This window comes from Stegostoma tigrinum, chromosome 2, assembly GCF_030684315.1.
Source record: "Stegostoma tigrinum isolate sSteTig4 chromosome 2, sSteTig4.hap1, whole genome shotgun sequence".
In the NCBI taxonomy this organism is placed as follows: domain Eukaryota; kingdom Metazoa; phylum Chordata; class Chondrichthyes; order Orectolobiformes; family Stegostomatidae; genus Stegostoma; species Stegostoma tigrinum.
This window is the reverse complement of record NC_081355.1, coordinates 133,688,474-133,714,288: the sequence shown is the minus strand read 5'-3', so window position 1 is coordinate 133,714,288 and position 25,815 is coordinate 133,688,474. Positions and strand designations below refer to the sequence as shown.

The window sequence follows — 25,815 nt, the reverse complement described above, 5'->3', positions numbered from 1 at the left end:
ATATATGTACGTTGCTTGACCTCCACAGTAAACCAAAAATTAAAACTTATGATCTATCAAACAGGTTTCACCATCAGATGGAATCATAACTGAGTTTTTTTTGTGTTGAAGTGGTTTGTTTGCAAATAACTTCTAGCATTCAAGGTGATAATTCCTTTCTTTTTCTGCTAATTGCCATATGTATTCTGTTTGCATGAGGGATTTTAGTTTAGATTAGATTACGTACAGTGTGGAAACAGGCCCTTCGACCCAACATGTCCAGACCCATCCCCATAACCCACACACCCCTGAATACTACAGGCAATTTAGCATGGCCAATCCACCTAGCCTGCACATTTTTGGACTGTGGGAGGAAACCCATGCAGACACGGGGAGAATGTGCAAACTCCACACAGTCGCCCGAGGCTGGAATCGAACCCGTGTGCCTGGTGCTGTGAGGCTGCAGTGCTAACCACTGAGCCATCATGCCGCCCCAAATTTGTCATTAATTTTGTAATTAATCAAGGAAAATATGATGTATTTCTGTCCAGTATGATGGTAACTGTAGGGATTGGGTGTTAGCATGGAGACATAGAGTCATACAGCACAGAAACAGACCCTTTAGTCCAACCAGTCCACGCTGACCATGTTCCCAAACTGAACTAGTCCCACTTGCCTGCGTTTAACTCCTATCCCTCCAAACATTTCTTGTTCAGGTGCTTATCTAAATGTCTTTTAAACATTGTAACTGTACCTGCATCCACCACTTCTTCTGGAAGTTCATTCCACCCATGAACCAACCACCCTCTGTGTAAAAAAAATTGCCCCTCGTGTCTTTTTTAAATCTTTCTCCTCTTGACTTAAAGATATATGCCTTAATCTTGTAATTCCCCACATGAGGGAAAAGACCTTTGCCATTCACCTTATCTATACCCCACATTATTTTATAAACTGCTATAAGGTCACCCCTCAACCTCCTATGCTCCAGTGAGAGAAGTACCAACCTATCCAATCCTCCCCAAAACTCAAACTGTCCATTCCCAGCAACGTCCTGGTAAATCTTTTCTGAATCCTCTCCAGCTTAATAATATCCTTCCTGTATCAGGGAGACCAGAACTGGATACAGTACTCCATACGAAGCCTCGCCAGCATTTTGTACAACCTCAATATAATGTCCCAACTCCTCAACTCAAAGGCTGAACAGTGAAGGCAAGTGTGCTGAATGCTTTCTTAGCTACTGTATCTATATGCGATGCAAACTGCAAAGAATTATGCATCTGAACCTTTTTTGTCTCTCTGTTCTACAACACTACCTAAGACCCAACCGTTAATTGTATAAACCCTGATAGTTTAAATCGGGGTGGAAGGAATGCCCTTTCTTACACAGTATGGAAAGACAATGGGAAAGAATTTCAACTACCATGCTTATTTGTATTCTTAAGAATAGTCTATAAAGAAAAATTTGGTGGTTGTGGTTAGGCCAATTTTGGATGCCTGAGCCAAATACAGATTTGATATGTAAATTCATTTGCAGCACTCCTGCTTCAAACAAGAAGTTGCTTTCATATTCAAAACAGGGTTCTACATCATTATGGACCATGATTATAATTCCCAAAGTACAGACGGAGGTGTATCGAGCCATGAGTGTCCTCTGTCGGATGGACACAAAAGAAAAGAAATTCAGAACTTATCAGAAATAAATCAAATTTGTGGACCAAAAGACTGGAATTATCGTCTGAGCTGCAAAGATATTTGTCAAGCCATGCTCAATATGTGTATTTGAAAGGGCAAATGTATTGGCTGACTCAGTGGAGGGTCAGCAGATTTCCTTATCCTCACACAACCAGTGAGCTGCAGTGAAGTGCCTGCCTGCTACTAGCTGGTTCTGTTCAATTGATTCCAGAGCCTAAAAATGGTTAAGCGGCTTGTCAGTGCTATTTTGAGGTGGAGGAAAGATAATGGAGGTTGCATAGCTCATCCAAATACGGCAATCCTTATTCTCCTCAATATTTATTGCAAATGATTAAGAACCAGTTGTTCTTGCTTCTGATGTGCCTCTATTTGCTTATGCATCACAGTACTCTTCCCGCAAAGAATGCAGAAGCCATCGCTGAGCAAATACGTTTACATAATATCAGTGCTCTTCTGCTTATTGGTGGTTTTGAGGTACGTGCTACATTTTGTTACTCTATTCTGAAACATGCCTAAAGATTAAGTATACACTTGAAAGTTAAATGTGATTACCAAGTATAGGAGAGATAATGGGAACTGCAGATGCTGGAGAATTCCAAGATAATAAAATGTGAGGCTGGATGAACACAGCAGGCCAAGCAGCATCTCAGGAGCACAAAAGCTGACGTTTCGGGCCTAGACCCTTCATCAGAGAGGGGGATGGGGAGAGGGAACTGGAATAAATAGGGAGAGAGGGGGAGGCGGACCGAAGATGGAGAGTAAAGAAGATAGGTGGAGAGAGTATAGGTGGGGAGGTAGGGAGGGGATAGGTCAGTCCAGGGAAGACGGACAGGTCAAGGAGGTGGGATGAGGTTAGTAGGTAGATGGGGGAGCGGCTTGGGGTGGGAGGAAGGGATGGGTGAGAGGAAGAACCAGTTAGGGAGACAGAGACAGGTTGGACTGGTTTTGGGATGCAGTGGGTGGGGGGGAAGAGCTGGGCTGGTTGTGTGGTGCAGTGGGGGGAGGGGACGAACTGGGCTGGTTTAGGGATGCAGTAGGGGAAGGGGAGATTTTGAAACTGGTGAAGTCCACATTGTTACCATATGACTGCAGGGTTCCCAAGCGGAATATGAGTTGCTGTTCCTGCAACCTTCGGGTGGCATCATTGTGGCAGTGCAGGAGGCCCATGATGGACATGTCATCTAGAGAATGGGAGGGGGAGTGGAAATGGTTTGCGACTGGGAGGTGCAGTTGTTTTTTGCGAACTGAGCGGAGGTGTTCTGCAAAGCGGTCCCCAAGCCTCCGCTTGGTTTCCCCAATGTAGAGGAAGCCGCACCGGGTACAGTGGATGCAGTGTACCACATTGGCAGATGTGCAGGTGAACCTCTGCTTAATGTGGAATGTCATCTTGGGGCCTGGGATAGGGGTGAGGGAGGAGGTGTGGGGACAAGTATAGCATTTCCTGCGGTTGCAGGGGAAGGTGCCGGGTGTGGTGGGGTTGGAGGGCAGTGTGGAGCGAACAAGGGAGTCACAGAGAGAGTGGTCTCTCCGGAAAGCAGACAGGGGTGGGGATGGAAAATTGTCTTGGGTGGTGGGGTCGGATTGTAAATGGCGGAAGTGTCGGAAGATGATGCGTTGTATCTGGAGGTTGGTAGGGTGGTGTGTGAGAACGAGGGGGATCCTCTTAGGGCGGTTGTGGCGGGGGCGGGGTGTGAGGGATGTGTTGCGGGAAATACGGGAGACGCGGTCAAGGGCGTTCTCGATCACTGTGGGGGGAAAGTTGCGGTCCTTAAAGAACTTGGACATCTGGGATGTGCGGGAGTGGAATGTCTTATCGTGGGAGCAGATGCGGCGGAGGCGGAGGAATTGGGAATAGGGGATGGAATTTTTGCAGGAGGGTGGGTGGGAGGAGGTGTATTCTAGGTAGCTGTGGGAGTCGGTGGGCTTTAAATGGACCACTCTCTCCGTGACTCCCTTGTTCGCTCCACACTGCCCTCCAACCCCACCACACCCGGCACCTTCCCCTGCAACCGCAGGAAATGCTACACTTGTCCCCACACCTCCTCCCTCACCCCTATCCCAGGCCCCAAGATGACATTCCACATTAAGCAGAGGTTCACCTGCACATCTGCCAAAGTGGTATACTGCATCCACTGTACCCGGTGCGGCTTCCTCTACATTGGGGAAACCAAGCGGAGGCTTGGGGACCGCTTTGCAGAACACCTCCGCTCAGTTCGCAACAAACAACTGCACCTCCCAGTCGCAAACCATTTCCACTCCCCCTCCCATTCTCTAGATGACATGTCCATCATGGGCCTCCTGCACTGCCACAATGATGCCACCCGAAGGTTGCAGGAACAGCAACTCATATTCCGCCTGGGAACCCTGCAGCCATATGGTATCAATGTGGACTTCACCAGTTTCAAAATCTCCCCTTCCCCTACTGCATCCCTAAACCAGCCCAGTTCGTCCCCTCCCCCCACTGCACCACACAACCAGCCCAGCTCTTCCCCCCCCACCCACTGCATCCCAAAACCAGTCCAACCTGTCTCTGCCTCCCTAACTGGTTCTTCCTCTCACCCATCCCTTCCTCCCACCTCAAGCCGCACCCCCATCTACCTACTAACCTCATCCCACCTCCTTGACCTGCCCGTCTTCCCTGGACTGACCTATCCCCTTCCTACCTCCCCACCTATACTCTCTCCACCTATCTTCTTTACTCTCCATCTTCGGTCCGCCTCCCCCTCTCTCCCTTTTTATTCCAGTTCCCTCTCCCCATCCCCCTCTCTGATGAAGGGTCTAGGCCCGAAACGTCAGCTTTTGTGCTCCTGAGATGCTGCTGGGCCTGCTGTGTTCATCCAGCCTCACATTTTATTATCTTACCAAGTATAGGCTTTGCTCAATGTACAAAAAAACTTGTTCAACATACAAGCCAAATATTCAAAATTACCAATGAAAGAACAAAAATCCTACAAGTCAGCTCATGAAAACAGTGACCCTCATTCCATTGTGCAGCTGAGTAAATAATCTTTGGGTCGCTTCCTGATCTTCAAACAATTCAAAGGAGGCACACTGGCTAAGATAGCTAACCCTGCTGTGTGAGCCAAAAACTGGCCATGACATTGCATAAACAATCATGTAACCTAATTGATGAACTCTAGTGATAATTCCCATCTATCAACTTAACTACATTATGTTAGACAATTGTCATTTACAACAACAGCTGACATACAGTTATGGTTTGTTTTCAAATATATATATATATATATATAGTGTTAAATATTTTCTGTTTTAGGTCATTTGAATTTTTCAAGTCAATACGACTGTGGTAATTGATACTGATACATTTAATGAATTCATGCATTTTACTTTCATCAAAATTTAAAGCTTTGCACAACTAAAGATGCATTTGAAAGTTGTGCCTTTTAAAAAAAGATATAGAATTGTGATTCTGCATTTAAAAAGTTAATTTTACATTTTGAGGGTAGAATATATATTGTGCATTGGTAAACGAATGATACAATATTAAAACAGCAATGAAATCTTATATTTCAGCTTCAAATGGCTTGACATATGAACTCCCTTTGAAGAGAAAAGTAGTACTGTGTCTTTATGGGAAAGTGCTTGGAAACAATTCTAAATGCTTTCAAGTATAAATGATGAGAGTGTAGTAAAATGTTGCAGAAATTAGGTCAAGGATAGGTTTTCATGACAAGCCAATGAAAAATGATTGAACAGCTTGTTCTTTTCAATGATAGTGGTTTTCTTTTCTCCCCACTGTGTAATTAACCAAAGGGATTGTTTTGATTTACTAGGAAAAGCTAAGAAAAGTAACCAAAAATAAACTTCAAAAAATACGAAACAGTAACCGATGCCTTGAATCTTATTCAAATTTAGATAACTTTGTTTAAATTGTCAGATATTCAAAGTGGGCAAGTATTTTAAATATTTGCAATTAAATTCAATTCACTGAGTGACTATCTTTCAGGTTTCTCATTTCCCACCTCCACTTTTTTGAATTCTACAGATTCTGCTCTTCAGACATACAATTTAGAGCTGTTTGCAAGATATTAGTAGTATGTTAGTGAACAATTTTTCAGGGAAGTTATTGAGTTAATGTTTAACTGGAACCTGAAGTAACAAAGTTTTTGAACAAAGTAGTTAAGATCAATGATGCATACATTCAACAGCAACATCCCAGAATTTAGCAACACAGACAGAATATGTATAGCATTTTGTAGAAGTGAGAAGTCTTGTTGAGTAGCTCTTGATAGTTTTTACACTGCCTTGCTGGCTCAAGCATGTGAAGTAATGGTGAGATTGTCTTTTGTAGTTGGTTGTTTTTGGCCGCTCCTTTTACTGTCATTTCATCGCACATAATTTTGATACTTTGTGATAAAAATCAACATGTATTGCACAGCCAGTGTCCAGATCATTTTCTGTGATTCAGGTGTGTTAGAAATTTTGTTTTGATTTCACATCGAGAAGCTCTGTACCAAGGCAGAGAATTAACAAAGGAACTTGTGTGATTGTATAAATAACAAGCCCTCATTCTCCAGGAGTTTATGTACACCATGGAAACACCAAGTTTGCATCATGGAGTTTAAAGTGTGTGAATCACTTCATATAATATACATGTTGTCAATGTCTTGCTTCAAATTCTCTATATCTAGTTACAGTATCTGGGCTCATTGGAAAGTTGGAGAGAAGTGGATTAGTTTTACAGTTAAATTAAATCAACTTAAGAGTTTTATTGTAGTCTGATGGGTTATGAGGTGACCTCAAAGCTGCACATTGGATATTTCTCAAGAGGGTGCAATAAAGTGAATGTGGTAAATTTAACCATTTTATAGGCTGAAATGATGCAAGGTGGAAGAAGGCTTATTTGTTTATTTTCTCCTCTCTTTGACCGGATAGTGGGAAAGTATAGAAAGGATTAGCAGAGAGATTATCAAAGTGATAAATGTGCAAAGAACAATCCTTTCAAGGCCAACAAATGCTGTGGAAGCTGAATCTAAAGGAAGGCCATTGGCCAATGTTACTCACTGAGCTACTGAGCTGCAAGATGATCTCCTCATTTCTTTTTTATTAAAATCATGCCCTTTGTTGACCACTCATGTTTGGTGAATCATGTGGATATTTCATGTTGTGGCCTTCTTGGTTGAAGGAGGAAGAGCAGTGGTTGGCGGTTGCAGTGGGAGTCTAAATGGTGAAAGTAGACAAAGAATGTAACTGTTTGAAATATGTCTTTTTAAACAAATGTGAGATTTTTGCTGAATTTTTTTAACAAATGATGGATGGCTCTTCCTTTGGCCCTTGCCATTTTTCTGATTTAACTGTTTGTACGTACAAGCTAATGTGGATGTGCCCTCCAGGCATACCTGGGACTTTTGGAGCTGTCAGCTGCACGTGCCAAGTATGATGAGTTCTGTATCCCCATGGTTATGGTTCCTGCCACTGTCTCCAACAATGTACCTGGTTCAGACTTCAGCATTGGTGCAGACACTGCCCTGAACGCTATAACTGATGTAAGTCTGTCTAGGAATGTGTAATTACAAGACTAATGTAATAGCCCAAAGAGATCATTCAACTGCATCTGTTATCTACTGGCACCAGCTGTGTTCATCCTGCTGTTCAGAACCACTTTCCTCCCTTACAAATGTAAAATCAACATCCGTTTTAATCTTGTTGACTTATGCTTCAAAGTGGACAGTTAGGTGTTGAACTTTAGATAATGCAACCCATTTCTTCCAGTACAAAGCCTTTTTCATTTATTGTGAGAAGCTTATGTTTGCTAATGTTACTTCTGACAGAGGAGCTGTTTCTAAAGCATCCTCAATCAGATTTCCTGTTCTAGGCAGTTCTGACATCTTGTCAATGAGATTTTAAACAGTTGAAAACCACTCTAACTGCAAATTCTCAAGTTGTGCCTCTGAATAGTGGAGCGCATTAAAAATAACACTGGCGGCTTTCAAACCAGAATTAACATGACCCATGTGACTCATTGCTGTGAAGTAGAAACAATTCCATTTATATAGCTCTCTTGCTGACCACTAGGCATCTCAATGCGCTTTGCAGTTGACAAAGTGCATTTGAAGTGTTGTTCCCATTGTAAAATAGGAAACACAGCATCCACTTTGTGCCCTGCACACTTCCACAAATAAGCAGCAATTGATGATTGATCATTCGTTTTTCTGGAATTGGCTGAAGACTGAATGCTGGCCAGGATGCCATGGGTAAACTCCCCTGCTCTTCTTTGAAGTAGTGCGGTGGGATCTTTGACATTTACCGGGCCTGGCGAGGCCTCAATTTAATGTCTCCTCCTAAAAAATGGCTACTTCAGCCATGCAGCACACCCCTGCACTGAAGTTCCAGCCTAGAGTTATGTGTTTAAGTCCTGGGGTGAGATTTGAATGTGAAACCTTGTGATTCAAGAATTTCCAACTAACCATAGCTGACACAATCAGCTGACACAGATAGAAATGCAAACATCCAAAAAAATGTCATCTCCATTGTATATTTAATGCATTGTTCTTTTTCCTGTAGAATCCCAGAAAGTAGGTAATTCCAAAATTCCCTTCTCTGTTTTCCCCCAAAAAAAACCTGGCGATTGTTGTTGTGTGTACAACAGTATGACCCTTGTTAGTGCTGGTGGATAATGTTGCAGTTGGATATTGTTCAAGGTAGGTAAACCTGCTGTGTCATACAGTGGAGCTTATAAAAACTTTCAGTGTCTGTCTCTTACAGCTTTTGTTTTAGACTAGTTGCATACTAATTGCTGAGAGCACTTTATGTGCTGATGAGGCAATATTTCTTGTGTTCCTGAAACTACGCCAGCATTAAAATTGATCTATAAAAATGGGCAGATCTTGCAACAAATGGAAGTACACAGACCAACAACATTCTAAAAGAAAAAAAATACATTTGGATATTTTATAAGTAGATATATCATTTGGACTGTTTATCTGTCAAGTTTTTGATAGCAGTGCAAAATTAGTGATCTATTAAATCAGCATGCAACTCAGCCACATTTGCCAGGAAATGACAGTGTTTCTTGACGATCCATAAGAGCATGAGAAATAGGAACAGGAGTAGGCTGTTCAGCTTCTTGAGCCTGCTGTGCTGTTCAGTAGGATCATGGCTGATATTTGAAGCAAATTATTTTATTAGATACTGTTCTTTTAGTTTTTTTCTTCTTTTCTTGTCCGTGGCTGTTTTCACTGAGAAATGAAAAGAGTAGTTTTTTTTCTGAAAAGGTGTAGTTTTTCTCTCCCTTTTATTCATCTTTAGCAAATCTAGTGAGGAAATGAAGCTAAGCTTGTTTCTATTTTACCTCTTTCAATGATGTGATCCGTCACTTAGTGACTTGGCTTAGAATTCAAGCAGGATAGTTAAGGTAGTATCCCAATCTTTATTATATCCTACTCACTCATGTGCTGTCTGATCCACATTAGATTACTGATCGATCAATGCTTCTGGATTAAAATTCACCCCTACTTGTCAGAACCATCTGTGATGGCCCTTTCTTCTCTCTGTGACCACCTACAAACCATACACAACTTCAAGAACACTGCATTCTTCCAACCCTGCATTCTTATACATCTTTAACTTCTTTCACTCCACCATTTGGTAGTTGTCCTTTCAATACTGTAGGTTCCAAGCTTTGGAATTTCCTTCCTGAATTTAGAGTCGTAGAGATGCTTTGAATGGAAACAGACCCTTCAGTCCAACATATTCATGCTGACCAGATATCCTAAACTGATCTAGTTCCATTGCCAGCATTTGATCCATATCCATCTAAACCCTTCTCGTTCATATACCCATCCAGATGCCTTTTAAATGTTGTAATTACACCTGCCTCAACCACTTTTTCTGGCAGCGCATCCATACATGCACCACCCTTTACGTGAAAAAATTGCCCTTAAGTCCTTTTTAAATCCTTTGCCTTTTCACCTTAAACCTATCCCGTCTAGTTTTGGACTCCCCTACCCTGGGAAAAAGACATTGGCTACTCACTCTATTCTCTCTTTCCATGCCCCTCATGATTTTATAAACTTCTATAAGGTGACCCCTCAGCCTTCAATGCTTCAGGGAAAACAACCCCAGCCTGTTCAGCCTCTCCCTATAGCTCAAACCCTCTAATTCCAGCAACATTCTCACATCCTCTGATTCTTGTTTTGCTCTTTTAGAGATCTTCATTAAAACTATCTCTTTAGCTGAGCTATTAGTCACCCTCCCTAATATCTTTCTGTTTTATTTCGCTTGGTGTTATTCTCCTTGATTACACTTCGAAGTACACGTTTTCCTGTGTAAAAGGCACTACAAAAATACAAGGTGTTGAGAGTATGTTCACAATAAACCAGCATCCAAGTTCAGTGGGTAATATAAAAGTCACATAGAATGTTGGCCTTTATTTCCAGGAGAATAGAATGTGAAAGTAGGGAGGTTTTGTTAAATCAAATAAGGCATTAGTCAGACCACAACGGGAATACTGTGAACTGTTTTGGGAAGTTTATCTACTGGCATTGGGAGCAGCCCAGAGAGGGTTCACTTTGGCTGATACCAGGAATGGGGGGACTGTCTTATGAGGAGAGCTCGTTGGGCTGTACTTACTGGGATTTAGAAGATTAAGATGTGACCTTGCTGAAACATGCAAGATTATTAAGGATCTGAACAGGGTAGATGTGGAGACATTATTTCCCGGGATAATGGGAACTGCAGATGCTGGAGAATCCGAGATAACAAAATGTGAAGCTGGATGAACACAGCAGGCCAAGCAGCATCTCAGGAGCACAAAAGCTGACGTTTCGGGCCGAGACTGTTCATCAGAGAGGGAGATGGGGAGAGGGTTCTGGAATAAATAGGGAGAGAGGGGGAGGTGGACCGAAGATGGAGAGAAAAGAAGATAGGTGGAGAGGAGAGTATAGGTGGGGAGGTAGGGAGGGGATAGGTCAGTCCAGGGAAGACGGACAGGTCAAGGAGGTGGGATGAGGTTAGTAGGTGGGAAATGGAGGTGCAGCTTGAGGTGAGAGGAAGGGACGGGTGAGAGGAAGAACAGGTTAGGGAGGCAGAGACAGGCTGGGCTGGTTTTTGGATGCAGTTGGGGGAGGGGAAGAGCTGGGCTGGTTGTGTGGTGCAGTGGGGGGAGGGGACGAACTGGACTGGTTTTGGGATGCGGTGGGGCACTCACGCCTATCCCAGGGCCCAAGATGACTTTCCATATTAAGCAGAGGTTCACCTGCACATCTGCCAATGTGGTATAGTGTATCCATTGTACCCGGTGTGGCTTCCTCTACATTGGGGAAACCAAGCAGAGGCTTGGGGACCCTTTGCAGAACACCTCCGCTCAGTTCGCAATAAACAACTGCACCTCCCAGTCGCAAACCATTTCCACTCCCCCTCCCATTCTTTAGATGACATGTCCATCATGGGCCTCCTGCAGTGCCACAATGATGCCACACGAAAGTTGCAGGAACAGCAACTCATATTCCGCTTGGGAACCCTGCAGCCCAATGGTATCAATGTGGACTTCACCAGCTTCAAAATCTCCCCTTCCCCCACTGCATCCCAAAACCAGCCCAGTACGTCCCCTCCACCCACTACATCCCAAAACCAGCCCAGCCTGTCTGCGCCTCCCTAACCTGTTCTTCCTCTCACCCGTCCCTTCCTCCCACTCCAAGCCGCACCTCCATTTCCTACCTACTAACCTCATCCCACCTCCTTGACTTGTCCGGCTTCTCTGGACTGACCTATCCCGTCCCTACCTCCCCACCTATACTCTCCTCTCCACCTACCTTCTTTTCTCTCCATCTTCGGTCCACCTCCCCCTCTCTCCCTATTTATTCCAGAACCCTCACCCCATCCCCCTCTCTGATGAAGGGTCTCGGCCCGAAACGTCAGCTTTTGTGCTCCTGAGATGCTGCTTGGCCTGCTGTGTTCATCCAGTTTCACACTTTACTACATTATTTCCCGTGTTGGGTGAGTCTACTACAGAGAGCATAATCTCAGAAAAAGAGATTGTATATTTAGAACATAGAACATAGAACAGTACAGCACAGAACAGGCCCTTCAGCCCACAATGTTGTGCCGACCATTGATCCTCATGTATGCACCCTCAAATATCTGTGACCATATGCATGTCCAGCTGTCTCTTAAATGACCCCAATGACCTTGCTTCCACAACTGCTGGCAACGCATTCCATGCTCTCACAACTCTCTGTGTAAAGAACCCGCCTCTGACATCCCCTCTATACTTTCCACCAACCAGCTTAAAACTATGACCCCTCGTGCTAGCCATTTCTGCCCTGGGAAATAGTCTCTGGCTATCAACTCTATCTATGCCTCTCATTATCTTGTATACCTCAATTAGGTCCCCTCTCCTCCTCCTTTTCTCCAATGAAAAGAGACCAAGCTCAGTCAACTTCTCTTCATAAGATAAGCCCTCCAGTCCAGGCAGCATCCTGGTAAACCTCCTCTGAACCCTCTCCAAAGCATCCACATCTTTCCTATAATACGACGACCAGAACTGGACGCAGTATTCCAAGTGCGGTCTAACCAAAGTTTTATAGAGCTGCAACAAGATCTCACGACTCTTAAACTCAATCCCCCTGTTAATGAAAGCCATTTAAGACAGATGATGAGGAATTTCTTCTGTGAGAGTAGTGAATCTGTGGAACTCTTTATCCTGAGGGTTGTCGAGGCTGGATCATTAAGTACATTCAAGGTTGAAACAGATTTTTTTAATCAAGAAGAGAATCCAAGGTTATGAGGCAAAGGGAGGAAAGTGGAGTTGAGGAGTTTCAGATCAGCCAGGATCTCATTGAATGGCAGAGCTGTCTCATAGGGCTGAAGGACCTACTTCTGCTTTTAATTCTTATGACCTAATAATAACTAATTATTATTAGGTTCATATGATTTGTAGCAACTGAAGTTTTAATCATGCATTTTAAATTCTAAATGAGTCAAGTCCTGTTAGTTGCTCATTCTTTTTTAATATTATGTTTCAACTTTTATTTAAGTTTCAAGATTATGATGAAGTATTGCCTCTGTTTGTGTCTATAATCATTCGTGAAGCATTACTTATCTCTGCCAACTCCTCCTATGTAGACTGTTTGTATTCAGAACTTGTGCTGTAGTGGCATTACTTCAAACTTGCTTCAAGCTGTATGTGCCAGTGTGGGCTTTCCTGTGCAGGTTTGTATTGATTGCGAGTGCTTTGCATGCATCTATGCTTGAAGTTTGTGTTTACAAATGGGAAGCCAAACCTCTCCTCACATTTAATGCGGTGATGTTTCACTCAGTAGTGTAACTGTAAAATTAAACTCTAAAATGTGTTTGTTCTGGAAATCCAGGCTTTTGAAGCTGTACTGCAATTATATTTTGCACGTGCATGCGTTGAGGAGTTTTGCATCCCAATGTGCCTTTTGCCTGCTACCATAAGTAATAATATACCCGGTAGTGATTTAACTGTTGGTGCTGATACTGCTGTCAATGCCATTGTGGAGGTAAGTTTCATCTTTTTCAGTTTCATTTATCATGATGCTAGCTACCTGATTGTGCACAGAGCCACAAAAACTGTGTAACTGGCATTGCAAAAGTTTTGTATGTATTTATGTTGCATGCTGCTTCCACTGTTGCTTTGTTTCCTCTCTTCTGCCTAGGAGTTTCAATAAATGTGACTAGTTATCATGACAATTGTCATTTTACAATAGTATGTTTGTTCGATTTAAAAATACTCTTTATCTCGAAGCATGCTGTGAGAATAATTAATGCTGGTCCTTTCCTGCATTATTGCCACCGAACATGCGTTGTAAATTTTCTGTAATTTAATGGAAAAAAAATTAATTTTGAAGACCAAAAGAAATTTTAGGATTTGTATTTACAGCTTAGTAGGATATTATGTTCTAAATATAAATGTGTACTCCTAATTTTGTAGTGGAACAAACGTTATTCAATAAACAATTCAACTTTGTTGTGATATATACTGTAGAAATAAGTATTCCATCGATAAAAACAAAAATTGAATATGGTATAGTAAATAATAAAATGCTGGAATTCATGTTGGGCAAATTTTTATCTCAACATAATAACATTTTGGGTGGCCAACATGTATAGTTATAGAATCATACAGTATGAAAATAGACCCTTTGGTCCAACTAGTCCATGCCAAACTTAATCCCAAACTAAACTAGTCCCACCTTCCTGCTCCTGGCCCATATTCCTCCAAACTCTTCCTATTCACGTACCTGTCTAAGTGTCTTTTAAATTTGTAACTATGTGCAGATCCACCAATTCCATCTTAAATGTGAATCAACCACTGTGTAAAAAATTTGCCCCTGATTATTTTAAAATCTCTCTCCTCTCACCTTAAAAAAAAAATGTCCCCCAGGGCTTGAAATTGCACATCCGAAGGAATAGACACCTCCCATTAACTCTAACTATACCCCCGCTCCATTATTTTATAAAACTTTATAAGGTCATGGACTTCCTATGCTCCAGTGAAGAAAGTCCCAGCCTATCAAACCTTCCATACCCAGCAACATCCTGTTAAATCTCTTCTGAATCCTCTCTTTCTTAGTAATATCCTTCTTATAAAAGGGCGACCAGAGCAGGTCACAGAGGAGGCCTCACCAATGTCCTGTACGACCTTAACATGACTACTTAACTTCTGTATTCAATGGCATGAACAATGAAGACAAGCGTGCTAAATACCTTTTTAACCACCCTGTCCATATGCGACACATACTTCAAAGAACTATATACATGAACCCCTTGGTCCCACTGGTCTGCACCAATTGTAATTGTAAAAGTTAATTGTAAAAGTCATGACCCTGTTTGTTGTACCAAAATGCAATACCTCACATTTATCTGGACTGAACTCAGAATGTAGAACAGTACAGCACAATACAGGCCCTATGGCCCACAATGTTGTGACAAACTTTACCTGAGACCTAAGGCCTATCTAACCTCCACCGCTACCTTATACTATTATCCATATGCCTATCTACTAGCTGCTTAAATGCCCCTAATGAGGCCGACTCCAGTACCCTCTCCGGCAATGCACTCCACTAACCCTGCCACACTCTGAGTAAAGAATCTACCTCTGACGTCTCCCCAATATCTACCTCCACTCACTTTAAAACTATGTCCCCTTGTTAAAGCTATCTCCACCGCAGGAAAAAGCGTCTGGCTGTCTACTCTATCTATACCTCTGATCATTTTGTACACCTCTATCAAGTCACCTGTCAACCATCGTTGTTCAAAAGAAAAAAGCCCTAGCTCTCTCAACCATTCCTCGTAATACCTTCCATCCATGTCCTGGTAAATCTCTTCTGCATCTTTTCCAACACTTCCACATCTTTATGTAATGAGGTGACCAGAACTGGACACAATACTCCAGATGTGGCCGACCTAGGCTTTTGTATAGCTGGAGCATTACTTCATGGCTCTTGAACACAAACCCTCTATTAATGAAAGCTAGCAAACCTTATGCCTTCTTAACAGCTCTATCCACCTGGGTGGCAGCTTTCAGGGAACTGTGAACATGAACCCCAAGATCCCTCTGCGCCTCCACGCTGCCAAGAATCGTTCTGTTAACCCTGTATTCTGCTTTCAAGCTTGTCCTTCTAAAATGAATCACCTGACACTTTTCGGGGTTAAACTCCATCTGGCACTTCTCAGCCCAGCTCTGCATCCTATCAATGTCCCTTTGTAATTTAGACCAGCCCTCTGCACTGTCCACAACGTGACCCATCTGCCATTTGTCAGCTCATTGATCCATTTGATCAGGATCCTTTTGTAACCCTCGAAAACCTTCTTCACTGTCTACAATGCCACCAATTTTGGTGTCTTCTGCAAATTTATTAGCCATGCCTTCTTTATTCTCATCCAAATCATTCATGTAAATGACAAACAAGAGAGAACTTTACAAAAGTCCTTAAAAGTTATAAAACTGGTGGTAACTTTGACCATCTTTGAAAACCAACTGACATTTTTAATGACTCTTAATAACTACCATTGCGTTTGAACAATATTGGATTCTGCTTGCATTTTATAGCTAAAGGTGATTTCTGTAATTGCACTTGCAGATGATTAAATGAGGATGATAAAACAAGTTTATTGAACTGTTTTCCTTAATGCAATTTGTGCTTGCTATGCTGACCTGACGTTTTCCTGTTAGACGTGTGATCGTATCAAGCAGTCAGCGAGTGGAACAAAACGTCGAGTATTCATTATTGAGACAATGGGAGGTTACTGTGGCTACCTAGCAAGCATGAGTGGCCTTTCTGCTGGCGCTGATGTTGCCTACATCTTTGAGGAGAAATTTGACATACGAGAGTTGCAGGTCTGTGTTTCTTTTTTTCCTTATTAAAAATGACTGTTTGCTTTTGTTACAGTTTCCTAACTCAAATTTCAAAAACAAAACTTGAAGATTTTCAGCTTTAGATATGTGTATGTTGCATTTATGTTTTATTCATTCACGTCACTAACAAGGTCAACTTTTATTGTCCCTGAGAAGCTGGTGTCAGGCTGCTGCCTTGAGCTGTTGCAGCTCTTGTGCTTTAGATGTTCCACAGCACACTTTGGTAGGGAGTTCCAGGATTTCGATCCATTGACAATGAGAAACTGGCAACATAATAACTGCATAGGACTGGAAGTGAAACTTATTGTTGACTGTATTGCCGTACAGTTGCTGACCTTGTCCAAGAGGACACAGGCTGTGGATTTGGTAGATGCTGTTAGAAAAGCTTTGACAAGATGCAGCCGTGTATCTTCTAGGTGGTACATAATGTAGAACGTAGCATTTACCATTCGGTGATGGTTTAGAGGGATTGGATGTTGAAGATAGAGAAAGGGATGCCGATCAAGGTGGTTTTTCACCTTGATGGTGAGAAGCCTTTGAGTACTGTCAGAACTCCACTCATCCAGACAAGTGGAGTAGAAAGGAAATCTGTAATCCTGATGTGGCCTGGTCTATGTATGATTCCAGCCCCACTGAAATGTGGGTAATTCTTAACTGCTCTTTACACTGGTTACAATAGCCACCTAGTTCAAGGGCACTTAGGTACACACAACAAATGCCGGTCCTTGTCAGCGACGCTCACATCTCATGAAAGAATAAAAAACATGCCATTACACAATGATAGTAAGATCTACAGATGCTGGAGAATCTGAGATAACAAGGTGTAGAGCTGGATGAACACAGCAGGCCAAGCAGCATCAGAGGAGCAGGAAGGCTGACGTTTCGGGCCTAGACCCTTCAAGACCCTTGACCCTCCTGTTCATCCAGCTCTACACCTTGTTATTGCATTACACAAAGATTTTGCGTTATATTGGAAGATAGTATTCAATATGGAGACTTAAGGAGCTGACTTCAGCATGTTGAGCCATTGATTCCAGTCTTGCCCAGCCCATTTCTCTTTGCCATGGCTCTGATGTGTGAAATGTGGAGCCTCATCAGTTGACTTCTATGGTACCCCATCCCCCACCATTCACATTTATGTCCTTGCACTTAAGTCTATTTTTAACCTTTGTTTCAGTAACTGTTGTCACATCTGAGGGCTGTTTGAAATACCTTGAGAATGTCATGGAAAGAATCTGTTTCATTTCAGAGCTGAATGGACTTTCTAAATAAAGAATTTGCTTGTTGTATTCCTTTGTTACATTGTATTCCTTTGTTACAATTGCCAATAAAACCAAGACTAGCCAGAGAAAACTTAGAATATACCTTCCTGTCACACTAATATTGAAAATATTCTGCCAAATCTCACTTTCTAACAATATGAAACAAATTCTGTAAGTCATATATTCAGAAGGAGGACTTATTTCTGGTTTGCTTTGGTATAACAACATGAATCTTAGCCGATACTATATCATTGTTTATCTATCAATTCCATTCTTAAAATGTAGGTACAGGTGCTTTAAGAGTTGATCAGTACAGTTTTAAGAGCCTTTTGACTCACTTCTACATATCTACATCTTCTGCATGAGGAGGCATTGATTTAGATTTCTGTATTCTTCTTTGGAGCTGAATTATTCAGTAATTCTGGTTCTGTGTTTATTGCTCAAACTCCTCATATTTTGTCTGTATCTCATAGTATGCAAAAGAACTTAGTTCTTTCATTTTTATCCCTGCAATCCAACTTGATAAGGACTGAGGCCCAACCAACTTCTGCTGTTTTATTATTTACCACTTTGTGAGGTCAGAATCGTATAAGACTCCTCAGATACTGAAGCCATCTATATGTGTACGCAGAAAGACCTGGACAAGAACGAAATGCTAGACAATGACCATCTCCAACAAGAGATAATTTAGTCACCACCCTTGACATTCAGTTTCCTTAGCAGTGCTGAATCACTTCATTATGGATGCCATTGACCTCAAAATGAAGTTGATCAGCCAGATAAATATAGTAGCTGCAGGAGATGGTCAGAGGCTGGGAATTCTGTGCCAAGTAACTCACCAGCTGACTCCATATAACCATCATCTACAAGGTTCTGGTCAAGAGAGTGATGGTATACTCTCTTCTTGGTTGAGGGTAGCTCCAACAACAATTTGAGATGCTTGACACCATCCAGCATGGAGAACTTTGACTATTCAAGGCATTGCCCTGAGAAAATGACCCAACCAATGGGGTCACCTATGTTGCTAATTCGAAACATAGGCACAGTGTATGTACAGTTCTTTCTGTCTGTGTTAATATGTATAAATCCCAAGTATCGATGAAAGAAATGCACTGTACACCCAACTAATAAACCTAAAATTGGTTGTCAGCATAATTCTTTGCACATTTAGGATTAACAAGCAAATATTATCTACTTTGGAAACAGATCTACTATCGGGCTCAGTTTTGAGAGTTTTGCAAGTTGGGTACAGCCAGCACCGGGCTTGCTGAGAGCAGCCATAGGGCTATGTCAATTGATATGATTTGCTAGTCTTTGGGACTAAAGCCTACATATCTGGCATCATACCAACACTGAAATTCATATACCACATCGCTCATTTCTGTGAAACAGAATGTCTTTTTGGAGTTGATGGCAGCATTCTGTTTATAGTAAACACCACGCTTGTTACTTCTGCATAATAGCAGCAGCTTCACCTTTTGCTCGAACTTTAAGAGACTTTACACTTCCAAGGTAATCTGAGGTAGACTGAGCACTTTTTGGGACAATGACTCACAGCTTTAGTGCGTTTGTGTAATATACAGTAGGAAGAGATCTGATCAAGGTAACCATTTATAGAACCATAGAATCCCTACAGTGTGAAAGCAGGCTATTAGGCCCATCGAGTTCACACCAACCATCCAAAAGGTATCCCACTCAGACCAACCATCCCCACCCTATAACTTTAACTGTGGCTAATCCAGTCTGTACACCCTTGACATTATGGGTAATTTAGCATGGCCAATCCACCTAACCTGCACACCTTTGGACTGTGGGAGGAAATGAGTGCCACCCAGAGGAAACCCATGTAGACATGAAGAAAATGTGCAAACTCCATACAGATGGTTGCTTCAGGCTGGAATTGAACCCAGGTCCCAGGTGCAGTGAGATGGTATTGTTAACCAACTATGCCACCATGCCATTCTAGGATTATCCCTTAGCATAACAGTGATACACCCTATTTCAGCATCAGACTTGCCTGGGGAGCAAATGGGTCAGCTATTATCAGGGTAGCTGTCAAAAAGGCCAATTTTGCAGTGTGAGGAACTGTAGGAAATCCAATATGTGAACTGACCAGTGAAGGTAATTTACTGTAGACAGCCGTGGGGAAATCATGTCTGATTTCTCAATCAGTTTAGGATTATCAGTCAGGTTTGCACAATGCTGCATGTCCAAAAGAAATTCAGTCATGGGATGTGGGTGTTGTTGGTTAGGCCGGCATGTATTGCCCAACCCAAGTTGCCCAGAGGGCGTTTAGAGTTAACGACATTGCTGGGGATCTGGAGTCACATACGGGCCAGACCAGATAAGATGGGTAACGTACTTCTCTAAAGGATGTTAATGAACCAGATGGCTTTTTTCCCAACAATCGAGAATGGTTTGATATTCATCATTAGACTCGAAATTCCAGATTTTGTTTGAAATCAAACTTCACCATTTGCCATGGTGCAATATTACCTAGGTCTCTAAATAAAAGTCTGGTAATAATACCACTGGAATGGTGAAGGGTTGCTTTTCAGACTGGAGGCCTGTGACCAGTGGTTTGCCACAAGGATTGGTGCTGGGTCCAAATTATATAAATGATTTGGATGTGAATATAGGAGGTATGATTTGTATGTTTGCAGATGATGCCAAAACTGGAGGTGGAATGGACAGCGAAAGATTGTCTCAACAGGATCTTGATCTTTGGACCATTGGCCCATCTGAGTGGGCAGATGGAGTCTAATTTAGGAAAATGTGAGGTGTTGCATTTTGGAAAGGGCAAATCCGAGCAGGACTTATACGCTTAATGGTAAGATCCTAGGGAGTGTTGCTGAACAAAGACACCAGATTCATAGTTCCTTGAAAGTGGAGTCATAGGTAGACAGGTTGCGAAGAAGGTGTTTGGTATGCTTGCCTTTATTGGTCAATGCATTGAGTAAAGGAGTTGGAATGTCATGTTGCGGCTGTACAGGACATTGATTAGACCACCTTTGGAATACTGAGTACAATTGTAGTCTTAGAGGCAGGACATTGTGAGAATTGAAAGTCTTCAGAAAAGATGTAGTCGCCAGGATTTAAGGGTTTGAGCTTTAGGAAGAGGCTAAAGAGGATGTGGCTATTTTCCTTGCAGTGTCAGAGGCTGAGGCGTGACCTTATAGAGGTTTGTAAAATCATGAGGGGCATGAATAGACAAGGTCCTTTACCCGGGTTGGGGGAGTCTGAAACTAGAGGGCATAGGCTTAAGGTGAGAAGGGAAAGATTTAAAAGGGACTTATGGGGCAAATCTTTCAGGCAGAGGGTGGTGTGTGTATGGATTGAGCTGCCAGAGGAAGTTGTGGAAGGTACAATTACAACATTTAAAAGGCACCTCGACAGGTTTAGAGGGATACGGGTCAAATGCTGGCAAAATGGGACTAGGTAAATTTCGGATATCACATAGGAATGGACAAGTTGGACCAAACAGTCTGTTTCCCTGCTGTACAGCTCTATGGCTCTACTACTTGAGAACAATGCAGCCCCACATGCACTGGGAGTACATATACTAATACACAGAAACCTGTTCTTTCCAAACAGAAATAACTTGTGATTGCATTGCATCTGTTTCAACTCAACAAAAAGATGATACCCATTTAACTACCATAACAAGGTGTAGAGGTGGATGAACACAGCAGGTCAAGCAGCATCATAGGAGCAGCAAGGCTGACATTTCAGGCCTAGACCCTTCATCCAAAAAAATCTGATTTTTCTGATGAAGGGTCTAGGCCCGAAACGTCAGCTTTTGTGCTCCTGAGATGCTGCTTGGCCTGCTGTGTTCATCCAGCCTCACATTTTATTATTATGCTGCTTGGCCTGCTGTGTTGATCCAGCTCCACACCTTGTTATCTCAGATTCTCCAGCATCTGCAGTTCCTATTATCTCTGATACTCATTTAACTGGTTAATTTCTCAGGGCAATGTCTTGACCAATCAAAGTCAACTTGCCTAGGTTAAAATTTAGGCAAAGTTAATTGGGGAAAGTGCTCTGTAGTTTAAATATAAATTGTCAACTGAAATAGTGTTCAATCAGTGTTGCTTCTAACTTACTGTGACAGTAAAAGTATTAAAACTTGAAATTTTGTCTTGTGATCTTTGGTGATTGTCTGGAACTTCAAAGATCTTTCTAATATTTTAGATCCCAATGGTAATTGTAACACCAGTGATATTAATACTTCAAGTGAGCTGTTATGCACAAATAGCGTAAAAGTAATAAAACCAACTGGCAGAAAATAGCACATCATGAATTTGAGGATTGATAGATCTCTACAGCAATTTAACATGCAAAATGTAATCACATAAATGCCTTTTTTCATAGAATCCCTACAGTACGGCAACAGGCCTTCAGCCCAACAGGCCTTCACACCAACCCTCAAAGCATCCCACCCACACCCATCCCCAAATAGGCAATTTAGCATGGCAAATCCACCAAAGCTGCATATCCTTGGACTGTGGGAGGAAACTGGAGCACCTAGAGGAAACTCATGCTGACACAGGGAGAATGTGCAAACTCCACACAGACAGTTGCTTGAAGATGGAATCAAACCCAGGACCCTGGTGCTGTGAGCAGCAATGCTAACCACTGAGCCACCCATTCGAGGCTCTGTAATCAATGGAATTAAAGCCTTTTTATAACCTAGATGGCATAAATCAGGAAACACCATGGAATACACCTCTGCTTCCCTCATCGTGTAAAGCTGCAACAACTGAAGAAGTGTGGCATCATTCGGAACTTGGCTTAACTAGTACGCAATCCATTTGCTTAAACAGACAGCCCTTCAATCACAGCTATACTGCGACGGCTGTGAGTTCGATCTATAAGTGATTTATCAAAGCTATTTTGGCAGCTCCTGTCAAAACTGAAATTTCCGTCAATTAAAACAAAGGGAGTTGGTGTGTTTGAATACCACCGTCTTTAAATTCCCTTCCAAGTTAGGCACTGTCCTGACATTTCTATGGAGCAAGAGTACTGCTGATTGGTATAGAATGATGAACAGATTTTGTTTAACCAAGTGAGTTGTGATTTTTAGAGCATTGAGTTTTCTCCTGATCATCTGATGAAGGGTTATTTTGACCTGAAATGTTAACTTTATGACTCTCCTCGATATTTCCTGGTCTACTGCTGGTTTCCAGCATTTTCTGTTTGTATTTCCAATTTCCACTAACTGCTATATTGACTTTTGCATTAAGTTACATCTCTTACATTAATGAGATCTTCCTAGTATTAATTGCAGACCACTTAAGACGAACAGAATTTATGTTGTCCTTATCCTCAAAGATGGACAAATATATTGACTATCCAGCAGATGATAATATTGTAATCATTAATATGTTGTTGTTTCGGTACTGAATTCTTGTCCTGATTTTGTTCTCTTCCAAAATTTCTGTGCCAGATTTAGCTGGCTGCTAATGCAAAATGAATCAACAATTTAATGAATTGACATGAACTGGCCCAGGTAATTTGAATAATTAGGATAAGTTAACCCTTTGCAGTGTGTGGAAAATTTGGAGAATAGCTCAAATTTAACACAACACACTTGTTGAAATACAACTTGCTTGTCAATCACTTCAACCTTCATAAAGCTCAGAAAATGGACTAAATACATTTGAATGCTTTTTTATGCATGCAAACTAAGGAGCTGTGAAGTAGAAATTATAAGCAACTAATGGAGCAGTTTTGGTCACCATTGTTCCCTACACCACCCACTCAAAACCCGTTTGACTGTTAGACCAGAAGGACTGCTGCATGAGCTTTGTGTAAATAGAGTTTGTGTTTGCAGCCAACTGTGCACTAATCCAGAATGTAGAATGTAGAATGTACGTGTGATGTCATGAAGCCCATGGGATTTTGAAACCGGGTTCAGCAGCAGAGAATCAGAATGTGCGAGGGTGGAGTGGGGGTGGGGGTTGGTGATGGAAATTGGAGTGGCTCGAGAAGAGAGTCAGGAGGACGGTAGGTGGGGATGTGGGGAATAATGATAGTCAGGGAAGGAGGGAATTTGGGTTGGGTGGGGGGGGCAAGACCCTTCACCTCCTTCCCCTTGTTCCCAAGCCCTGGTTCTAATCCCTTCTCTTGGGTTGCTATCTGTTCCCTGGCTCCCTGCAGGTCCCAAACTCCACACTCCTGGGTCCTGATCCCACGATTCGAACTGGTACATAGGGAGCATGCACTGGTGTCAGCCAACTTGGCCTTTGCCTCAGAAGTGCTGGAGATGCTCAGCAATCTCTTTAGATAGTGCAGTTTGATCTCTGATGTTTTGCACTCTTGAGATCTCTACAGCTTGATAAAATGTTAGCTTCTGTCTGCCCTTTCCATGGAGAAGATAATGGAGATTGTTTTCCTCCTTGAAACCCTGGTTCAATCTTCAAAGATCCTAACACCACATCAGATGATACAGCCTTATCCAGGTACTTCCTGCTCACAGTGTCATCTCTACAGTGTGGGGATCAAACACAATTTGGGTGACTGCTTTGTGGAACATTTCCTTTCAGACAGCAGTATGGACCTGGGTTTATGGTGGCTTCTTTTTTTAATTCTCCACCTTGCTGTCATGTTGACAGCCCTGTCCAGCCTGTTGCATGGTTTCTGTGACGCTCAGTGTAGGCTTGAAGAACAGCACCTCATCCTTCAGTTAGGCAGTTTACAGCCTGTAAAATTAAATTAGATGCAAAATTAAATTCGACAGTTTCAGCCCATAAGCTCCGTCCTGCTATTTTGTTGTCTTATCTTTGTATTCTTTATTTATTTATCTTTTATGTATGCATGTCTTCCATTTCATTGGCATTTTTTTCATCCTTGAGGTGAGTAGCAGAAAGTGAAGAATTGCCTGGCTTCATGTGCCCACCTCAGGGAATATTGTTGGGATTGATCTCACCAGGGGTGGGGTGGGGGCAGATGGTGGTTGAAATCGGGCCAACTGACTCTAGAGAAAGTTAGAATGCTGCCATTGAGCCGGTCAGTTATGGAAGTGAGCTGTTTGGAAGGTCTGGGGCAACAGTGTTGTGGGGCTTCATTCCAGCTATAAAAGAATGTGGGGCCATGTATCCCCTCAGCCTTCACTACTCACCCCATCCCTCCCCAAACATAGAGTCCTCATGTCCCATCTAGCCCATCTTCCTCCAGATCTATGAAGTTTCAGTATCTTAAACTCCACTTGTGAACAACCTTGTGAAATTGCCAGCTCAGAACTGGAGCTATCAATCAAGCAAGGGCTGAGGGTGTTCCAAGAGACTGATGGTTTGTCTAGGGTCTCAGCTAAGGCTTCATATATATTCTTAGACGAGAGAAAAGCTATTTGATCTGATGGCACAATCCATTGTTATTAAACTGTAAGATATTTGCATTACAAGTTCCTAAACTTGTCTTGGGTCTTCTGATGAGATAGTGGTGCCAATTGTTTGAAATAGTAGCTGAGTATCTTCCATTTTATTAGATGAGGCCATTAAAGGATATGAAGCCAAGGCATTCACTGGAGTTGATGTACGCATCAGCCAGAAGGACAGAAGAGATACTAAATGGCTTAGTCCTATGCCTCTGCTTCTGTACTCCTTGGTTATACAAAGCTGCACTGAGCAAATATTGGTGAGAGGAGACCAGTCCTGAATTATTGAGCTGCAGTATTTTAATAACTGTGAACATGCAGACAAATCCTTACTGTCAGCTTCAAGCACTACAGTCAAAATAATGGCCTTGGTTATGCTAATCCAAATAAGTGAGTCATTTTGTCTGTCTTAATAAAAACAAAATATGAGCTACTCTCAGACTTTGGGGCTGATTTATAGCCTTTGACAATGCCTCACTCTTTTTGGGAACAAGTATTTATACAACCTATGCACCCTGTTTTGTGCTATTTGTGGGATCAGCACACAATGAACTAAAACAGCATTCTGCTCAGCCTAGGACAAGAATGAGGAGCTGATGAAATCCATGTTTTTTGGCAAGATGAACATCTCTCAGACCACTGTTTATAGAAGCAAAGTGGGCCATATATGATCATGGAACAGGATGATTAGAAGAGCAAAATCATCTTTGCTGTCTCCATGTTGTTATTTTGATGCCACTCTAATATATTTTTGCAATGTTACCTTCTTGCTAGTGTGTTTGGAAAGATGACATAAAGTTAGGCAGATAGTTGAGTAAGCATCAACAACAACTAACAGTTCTGAGGAAGGTTCACCAGACCCAAAACATTAACTCTGATTTTTTACCTTCACAGATGCTGCCAGACCTGCTGAGCTTTTCCAACAACTTCTGTTTTTTGTCCCTGGTTAACAGCATCCACAGTTCTTTCAGTTTTTATTTGAGTAAGCATGTTGGATTGTGTAGTGGGATGTGGTTGAGAACAAGGATTGTTTAGGGGAATTATTCTGACCCTTTGTAAAGCTCTGGTCAAGCCCCAGTGAAAATATTGTATCCAGTTTGGATTGCCATGTTGATGAGAGGGAGTCCTAGAGAGAGGGAAGAAGAGATTTGATTCAATGAATCTCG

The 25,815-nt window shown here is 42.2% G+C and overlaps 1 protein-coding gene across 6 annotated transcripts in view; it reads left to right on the top strand.

Moving 5' to 3' along the window:
- Positions 1–25,815, top strand: part of pfkpb (phosphofructokinase, platelet b) — a 123,969-nt gene that overhangs the window by 79,291 nt on the left and 18,863 nt on the right. For 4 of the 6 annotated variants that reach the window (XM_048552370.2, XM_048552362.2, XM_059639424.1 and 1 more), the window contains 3 exons: positions 2,058–2,145; positions 7,026–7,178; positions 15,830–15,994. In XM_048552370.2, coding sequence (XP_048408327.1) covers positions 2,058–2,145; positions 7,026–7,178; positions 15,830–15,994 — 406 coding nt within the window. The remainder of the gene's footprint in view (positions 1–2,057; positions 2,146–7,025; positions 7,179–15,829; positions 15,995–25,815) is intronic. The other 2 variants (XM_048552396.2, XM_059639428.1) reach the window with 2 other exon arrangements.